The sequence below is a fragment of the Phaseolus vulgaris genome, chromosome 4 (assembly GCF_000499845.2).
Source record: "Phaseolus vulgaris cultivar G19833 chromosome 4, P. vulgaris v2.0, whole genome shotgun sequence".
NCBI lineage: Eukaryota > Viridiplantae > Streptophyta > Magnoliopsida > Fabales > Fabaceae > Phaseolus > Phaseolus vulgaris.
Window position 1 is genome coordinate 38,872,636 of NC_023756.2, and position 8,906 is coordinate 38,881,541.

At 34.8% G+C, this 8,906-nt stretch overlaps 1 protein-coding gene across 1 annotated transcript; it reads left to right on the forward strand.

Moving 5' to 3' along the window:
- Positions 1–1,273: 1,273 nt before the first annotated feature.
- On the forward strand, positions 1,274–8,906 carry LOC137837603 (mitogen-activated protein kinase kinase kinase YODA-like). Its single transcript, XM_068646635.1, has 12 exons — positions 1,274–1,585; positions 2,591–3,342; positions 3,716–4,453; positions 4,568–4,655; positions 4,793–4,855; positions 5,085–5,245; positions 5,361–5,436; positions 5,820–5,879; positions 5,971–6,078; positions 6,248–6,493; positions 7,444–7,535; positions 7,638–8,906. The coding sequence occupies exons 2-12, from the start codon at positions 2,792–2,794 to the stop codon at positions 8,143–8,145; spliced, it is 2,691 nt and encodes an 896-aa protein (XP_068502736.1). The 5' UTR covers positions 1,274–1,585; positions 2,591–2,791; the 3' UTR covers positions 8,146–8,906.

Here is an 8,906-nt window from a genome sequence, read left to right on the forward strand (position 1 = left end):
TTACATATACGATTGCGAGTTTTCAAATGCTTGAATGTTTAAGTAAAATAATAAATTTAATTTATTAAAATATTTATTATTTCAAATTTAACAAGTTTAAGAACATTTTAATAGATTAAAAAATTTATTAATATATTAAAACAAAACTAAACATTTTCTTCACCTATGCAATATAAAAAAATTACTTAAAACATTTTTAATGTAAAAATTTATAACCTAAATCCAAATTAAGTATAATATCAAAGTTTATATTCAATTATATCACCACGTTGGAAACATCAAATCTTCAAACTCAATTTATTTTCAAAATTATATCTCAATAATATAATTATAACTAAAGGATTATATTGATAAAAAGAGATATTATATATAAATTGTTGGTGCTTTAATAATTTATGCAAGTACTATATTATTTTCTATTTTCTTAAAATATAAAGAGTAACTCATATTTAACACTTTCTAGATTAAAAAGTTGAAAATAAAAAAATTCACGAAATCGTTTAGATCATTCTCTATGAAGAGAAGAAAATATAAATAAATTAAATTATACAAAGGTAGCTACTAAGAATTATTCAATAATTCTTAATTGGATAAGTTATCTTAAAATCTATAATATGATTGGAAGTTCATTTCACATTAGTTATATTTACAAAAGTTGATATTATTTTAAAATTATTTTATATTTTATTCATATACACCAATATTAATATAATATATTTTAAAATATAAAAATATAAATATTTTGAAAGATACTTTGGTGTTTTATTTATTCCCATGTTTATACTCTTTTTTGAAAGATAATATATTTATTATGTATTTGGAAAATAGTTAAAATCAACACAGATACAGTGTGTTCAAATTTATATTTGAAGACTATTTTTTTTTTCTCATTTTATTTCCAACCTCTGATTTATTCAAATAATTAAAATTAAAATTTCATCTTTATTATTTTACCATTAAACTTGTCCCAATAACCTTTAAGGTAAGGCTTCATCATTGAATGTTGATATTCCTTTAGTGACTCAGATTTAAAATAATGTATGAATGTTCATAATAGTAATAATAATGATAAAAAAGTGTAACCTAAGAATCTCTACCGAAATAATCTCTCACACATTATACAAATATATATGTTGTTGTGGTTGTAATAATTTCCAACAGCAAAAGATGTAATAATAAAAACAATGTAATAATTAGGTTCCATATTTTAAATTATTTTATTGCAATTTGTAATTAATTAATTAATATTAACTATTAAGAATCAAGTCTCAAAGTCCCTCTTCTGCGATGTCTTAGCAAGAGAAAAACACACACTCTCTTCTCTCTCTTTCTTTATCTCTCTTCTACTTCTTCTTCCGTACGCGATCTCTTTCACTATCTCCCAATTCCCAATTTTTTCAAGACACACCGCTGCAATCCCTGTCCATTTTCTTGCATTTTCGGTTTCTGGGTCTGTTTTCTTCTTGGGGTTCCAAGTGGTTCAGAAAAAAAAAAGTGATTTTTCTTCGCTTTTTGCATACTCAGATTTGAGTTGAGCATTACAGTGTGGGCTTGAGTTCAGATTCACGGCGTGGAGCAATTCGAAGTAAGTTTCCAGCTTTGTTGCATTTTGGGCATGTTCTAATTCCAGTGAACGATGATCGAGTTGGTTGATTTGACTGTTTTTCTGTATCCAGTGTCATGTGTGGGTGATGAGTGGATCTGGGTTTTGATGTGATTTCTTTTAACAATGGGGGTGTGGTTTCACTTGGGGTTATGAGAAATTTGGTGTAGTTGAACTTTGTGAAGTTGAAAGGTTGAGTTTTTTTTTTTTTTTTTTTTTTTTCTGGAGAGGGTTTTGGAATCTGGGTATTGGAAAACACACTCAAAGGGTAATCTATATGTGAATACTTGTTTGATTTGGAGATGAGTTTCTACTGTTTCGACTATCTGCTTGCAAATTTTTAGGGTGTTGATATTTTCATATGCATTATTTACTTATTTTTTTATTTCTAGGTTAGAATTTTGCGGTTGGGACATGCTAAACTATAAATTTTTAAGTTGCTAAATAAGAAATTTGAGCTGATGTGAAGTAGTGGATGTTGTTGTCTAACTAATGCCTTAAAGTTTCGGAGAGTTTTAGAATCTGCATTCAAGATTTGTACGGCAAATGATGTCACGTTGCATTAGTCTATACTGATTAGGAATAGGAAGGTTAGAGGTGTTTAGACTTGACTATATTGCACTGATACAGTATTAGGTTTTGGGCTTGAGATTCTGGGGCCCAAGGGTTTGCTGATGGAATTATTGATTTTTGTTAGTTAATATGTTGTTGTGTTGGATCCGGTGTAAGATGTTTCTCTATCCGAACACCTGTTGACCAACTTATTGGAAAAAGTTGATAGTTAGTTATAGGGCATAAACTAGAGAATCGTTGGATTGTTAGTTTATGATATCATCTTTTGGAAATATATCATTCAGGAGAGTGTTGTCATAGTTTTACTGGTTAAGATTAGATGCATATGTAGAAGAGTTTGGATTCAATATGTACAAAAGTTGTGAAAATATTGATTTTACAGTGATTGAGTATATGTGTTATTCTTTGTTGCAGGGTTTTGGAACCATTCAGTCCATAATTTCTATCTCAGACTCTGTAGTACTGCTTTCGGAATTATTGGATTCTTCATTTGATAGGGTTTTGGTCGGATTGTAATGTGTGTAACTCCAGATAGTGACTTGAAGTGATAGATATTTCAAACTATCAATGGAATTAATTTAAGAAACTTGTTTACGGCCTATACAAATTGCAAATATGCCTACATGGTGGGGGAAATCATCATCAAAAGAAACCAAGAAGAAAGCAAATAAGGAAAGTTTTATCAATACATTTCACCGAAAATTTAAAATCCCATCTGAAAGTAAATCCAGCAGTAGATCTGGAGGATCTCATAGACAATGCAATGATTCAATTTCTGAGAAAGGGGCTCAGTCTCCTCTTGAATCAAGATCTCCTTCACCTTCCAAAGTGGCAAGGTGTCAAAGTTTTGCTGAAAGGCCTCATGCTCAGCCACTACCACTTCCTGTCCTGCACCCATCAAATATAAGCCGAGCAGATTCTGAAATTAGCATATCAGCTAAATCAAGACTTGAAAAAGGCTCCAAACCATCATTGTTTCCACTACCAAAACCAGCATGCATGCGTGGTAGGCTGAACCCTGCCGATTTGGATGGAGATCTGGTCACTGCGTCAGTCTCTAGTGAGAGCTCTGCTGACAGTGATGAGCCAGTGGACTCTCGCAATCGTAGTCCTTTGGCAACAGACTGTGAAAATGGGACTAGAACTGCTGCAGGAAGTCCTTCCAGGTATACTCTACAAGCATTAACTATAACGTGCTTCAAGATTGCATATTTTGTTGCATATGCATGCCTAGGTTGTGTATTTTTAGACGTAGAGAATAGATAGATATAGTTGGTTCATGGCATGTTATCAAAGTCTCAGTTCAATCTTTGCTGCCCCATTCTATGAAAAAGTTGAATTTCAGCACAAGGTAGGGGGCCAAGGAATTATCCATGCATGAAGTTCAATGGTATATGAGGGTGTATTGGAGATATAACATAAAACCATTCTTGATTCATCCTCTTAAGCTTAAGCTTTGGGATGGCTAGTTCATGAAATTTATGATTACTAGCAACTAATTTTATTTTACTCATTTTGGATGTTGGCCTTTTTATGAAGCTCGATGCCCAAGGATCTATCATCTACTGTTTCCCAAATAAATTCAAGAGAAACCAAAAAACCGGCAAACATTCTGGGTAATCACATGTCTTCTACTTCACCAAAACGGAGGCCTTTAAGCAACCATGTTTCAAATTTGCAGATTCCTCCTCATGGTGCCTTCTGCAGTGCACCTGATAGTTCCAAATCAAGTCCATCAAGAAGTCCGTTGAGAGTATTTGGCACAGAAAAGGTGTTGAACTCTGCCTTTTGGGCTGGAAAGCCGTATTCGGAGATCAATTTAGGTGGATCTGGGCACTGCTCAAGTCCAGGTTCTGGTCACAATTCTGGACATAATTCAATGGGAGGGGACATGTCAGGACAGTTATTTTGGCAACCTAGCAGGGGTAGCCCCGAATATTCTCCTGTACCTAGTCCCAGAATGACTAGCCCTGGACCTAGCTCTAGAATTCAGAGTGGTGCTGTTACACCTATTCATCCTAGAGCTGGGGGAACACCCAATGAATCACAGACAGGACGGGTTGATGATGGAAAACAACAGAGTCATCGTTTGCCCCTTCCTCCTTTAGCAGTGACCAATACTTTACCTTTCTCTCATTCAAATTCTGCAGCAACTTCTCCATCCATGCCAAGAAGTCCAGGAAGAGCAGATAATCCAATAAGCCCTGGATCACGTTGGAAAAAAGGAAAACTGCTTGGCAGAGGCACATTTGGACATGTTTTTGTTGGCTTTAATAAGTATGAGTTTTACCTATTATTCTTGATTCTACTTTAAAGATTTTTTTTTCTACTTTTAAATCCACTAATATAGGCATCTTATACATTGGTTGGTTAAAATATTTTCATGTTTAGGGAAAGTGGTGAAATGTGTGCTATGAAAGAGGTGACTCTGTTTTCAGATGATGCCAAATCTAAAGAAAGTGCTAAGCAATTAATGCAGGTAAATAAATATCCTTTTTTGACCCTGGAAGTATTTTGTTGAATGTGTAATCCTTATTCTCTTTGGAAATACATTTGTTTCTATTTCTGTTTCAAATTTAGTGTAACTTTGAAAAGCTAACTCCTAGATTCTCACAGGAAATTACCTTATTAAGTCGATTGCGGCATTCAAATATTGTGCAGTATTATGGTTCTGAAACAGTAAGTTCTCCATTTCCTTTTTTGTTTGCAGTCTGTTTATATTAGCTACTTGTAAGTGATCATGATTTATTTTGGGTTTTTGTTCCTAATTTCTAATGCTTGCATGATCATCTAGTTACAAGATTATTAGTTGGTTTATATATTTACCTAACACCATAATATTGGAAACTTGTCTACAGTTTGTCCTTTTAGTCTACTTATAGGTGCTGATGAATCATCCCTTAAACAGGTAGGTGACAAACTTTACATATATCTGGAGTATGTCGCTGGAGGCTCCATATATAAACTTCTTCAAGAGTATGGACAATTTGGTGAACTAGCTATTCGTAGTTTTACTCAACAAATTTTGTCAGGACTTGCTTATTTACATGCTAAAAATACTGTCCACAGGTGAAATAAGTCACATTCCTTTTTGAAACTTTAATTATACCAATGATTTATAATGACTAGCTTTCTCTGCTTCTGAGTTCTGATATCTATCACTTAAATTGCTTTTCTTGTAAAGGGACATCAAAGGAGCAAATATACTGGTAGATACTAATGGTCGGGTTAAGTTGGCAGACTTTGGCATGGCAAAGCATGTAAGCTTGAGGATAAAAGTTATCCTGTTTATTTGCTTTTAAGCTAATTGTAGGATATGAAAAATTGGTTTCTGTTGCTTGTGAAATTATGTATAAAGATTTAAAACTTCCTAATTCACTTATTCAAGAGAGTTTCTAATTTCAGTGAGGTTTTTTTCATGTTTCTTTCTTGTACTTTTTTACCGTTTTTTGGAAGATATCTTTCCTGTCCCACCTCCTACCAGTTTATCATGCATGACTTCAACTTGAAAAAAGATCTCTAAGAATCCAGAAGACATTGTTTTCCTGCTTAATTGCCATTTGATATCACATCTAGTATATATAATTGCAAGTTTGCATGATCCATCCTGTTCTCCCATCTATTAACCTGCATATTTTTGCAGATAACAGGGCAATCATGTCCATTATCATTCAAGGGAAGCCCCTATTGGATGGCTCCTGAGGTAGTAATGTTTTCTGTTAGTTTCAGTACTTTATAGGTTCAATTACATCTTGCTTTTGATGACATGATTGCTTGTCGTTCTGATATTTTAGGTTATCAAAAACTCCAATGGTTGCAACCTTGCTGTTGATATATGGAGCCTAGGATGCACAGTTTTGGAAATGGCCACAACTAAACCTCCTTGGAGTCAGTTTGAAGGGGTTAGTAATTTTTGTCAATATATTGGAACTTTTAGCTAGTTTTTTTATATTCCATTTCCCCCCTATTATTTTATTTAAGTTTGTTATTTTCATTTATAAAAGCGTTGATGATATTTCTTGTATTTATGTGTTGACTTGATGTTTATTGTCTTTGCATGTTAAAAAAAAGGTTGCTGCCATGTTCAAGATTGGTAATAGCAAGGAACTCCCAACAATCCCGGATCACCTATCTAGTGAGGGAAAGGATTTTGTTAGGAAATGCCTACAACGGAATCCACACAATCGCCCTTCTGCAAGTGAATTATTGGACCACCCTTTTGTGAAACATGCTGCACCTTTAGAAAGACCTATTCTGGGTCCTGATGCTTCTTCAGACCCAGCTGTATCTGGGATCACACAGGGAGCTACAGCTCTGGTAGGGAAGCTACTGCCAACATTAATCACATAAAAAAATTGTGTATTTTCATATTAGTGTGTGGGATTGCCTGTTTCTCTTGCATTCCATATCATGCATGTGTTAAATATTTGTGTCCCCTTATTCCCCATTGCGTATGATAGGAATAAAATGCGAAGCCATCTCCTCTCCTACTTGAAAATGCTGACATTTTTGTGCACTTCATGCATTCAAATTCCTTGTTTGATGAATCATTTTTCTTGGTATAGATAGTGGCCTTTTATAGGATCTGCTTGGATAAACTTTTCCATAACTTCTGGTAGAAAAGTATTAGGAAAAATGGAATAAAAACTTTTCCCTCCCTCTCCCTTTGGCATCCACCAATATATGTCGTTGTCTTGGTAATATGACTGGTCAAACTCTAAATGGTCTTTTTTCAGCTGATAAATTTCTATTTTGGAATCATGACTTAATAATAACTTAGACTTTTTTATGTTACTGTTTGGAGAAAAGGATTCATATTCTTGTTGATTTTTTATGTTACTATATGGAGAAAAGGATTCATATTCTTGTTGAAATGTGTAAGATTTCCATTAATGCTTCATCCTGTCATTGATTCCCTTGGAAGTAGAGAATAAAAAAGACAGGGCTAGGTATAGACAACTAGAGAAACGGTACAAAACCATTTACTTTCTGCAAACTGTAAGATAGATTTTTTCCATTAACATGAAGTAAAGTACACGGAGGTTGGAGGGGAGACGAACTACAGATGAAGAATGTTGTCGTCAGAAGAATTGTGGTTACGATTTCCTACAAGCAAAATAAATTTTCTTATCTGGGTGTTAATTCGAACTATATTTCAATTGTATAATATTGGAAAATTTTGCTGTCATAATGGAATGATCTTTGAAGTTTTCTTTTATGGTTTCTTGTCTATCCTTGTAATTATTGTGGTTGTGATACATTTTCAGGGTATTGGACAAGGAAGGAATCCCTCTACATTGGATTCAGATAGACTTTCCCGTCATTCTTCTAGGTTTTTGAAAACTAATCCTCATGCAAGGTCTCTCTCTCTCTCTCTATCTCCCACCCTCACACACACACTGCACACACAAGGTTGCTGACCATTCCTATGATGATCTGAAATTACTTTATCAATCTACAGTGAAATCCATATTCCGAGGAATATATCCTGTCCTGTCTCACCCATTGGAAGCCCACTTTTGAGGCCAAGATCTCCGCAGCATATGAATGGTAGAATGTCTCCCTCTCCTATATCCAGCCCTCGGACTGCTTCTGGTGCATCCACACCTCTCAACGGTGGTAGTGGTGCCATTCCATTTAGTAATCACTTGGTTTACATTCAAGAGGGTCTTGGAAACTTGCCAAAGTCCTCAAATGGTGTCTACATTATTGGCCCTAATCATCATGACTTGAACGTTGACATTTTTCGAGGAATGCAACAGACGTCTCACATTACATCAGAACCGGTTCCAAGTGAAAGTGATGTTCTGGGGAGGCAGTTTGCACGGTCTCCTCGTAGCGAGCCATATGATGTTCAATCAGTCTTGGCTGATCGAGTTTGTCGGCAGCTGCTGGGGGATAATGTGAAAATCAACCCATCCCTTGATCTAAATCCCAATTCTTTGCTCAGCTGGGCTAATGGGTTATGACATGGGGCATTATCCTTGGCCCACCTCTGTGAGCAAATCTTTGAAGTTTATCAGAATGATCCATTCATTGTTCTATTTGCTGAGGAAGTAATTGTAAAATAGGGAGCCAAAGCATAGGAGAATCAATGTAATAAATTTTGATCGGAGAATAGGGGAGCTGAGGCACATTATTCCATCTTGCATGGTTTCTCCCTCAGGCATATGGAGTTCAGAACCTTTCAGGTGAAGTGCCAAACTAAGCCATAGGATGAAAATTCTTGACATTTTGATTTGTCTATATCAACCGAAGCAAATGCTCACTTGTTGCAAAGAGGAGCTTATGTTTGAATGTAGAATTTTCAAGATACAGCATCAGTGCGTGGATTTCTCTCTGGTGTCTGAAATATGAGAAATGATAGGTTTAATGTTAACATTAGCTCAAGGAATGAATTTTTCTAATCACATGTATGCAGTTCCTTCAGTTAAAGAATTCATGCAATGACAACTGTATCTTTTGGAACATCATATAGATGCAAAAATAGTGAAATTGGTGCAAAATTTAGCTTCTAGACTATTTTTTGGGAGGTGATATTGCTGTACAGAATATGGGAGACTGTATTGTGATTCTGCATTTGTTGATGGGAAGCCAAGGATTTGTAAAACCCATATATCTCTTGACTGCATGCTCAGATGTACTAATGTCATTAAATCCTTCTGCTGGATTTATTTTGTACATTATTTTTTGAAGTAAAAATTGAAGATGTGTTTCGATATTCTCTCAA

Bases quoted from the DNA above. Each gene is read 5' to 3' on its own strand.
- LOC137837603 (XM_068646635.1), top strand. From the start codon at position 2,792: ATGCCTACATGGTGGGGGAAATCATCATCAAAAGAAACCAAGAAGAAA. The intron at 4,656-4,792 runs GTAAATAAATAT...AGATTCTCACAG, and splicing joins GTGCTAAGCAATTAATGCAG to GAAATTACCTTATTAAGTCG. The intron at 6,494-7,443 runs GTAGGGAAGCTA...ATACATTTTCAG, and splicing joins CACAGGGAGCTACAGCTCTG to GGTATTGGACAAGGAAGGAA.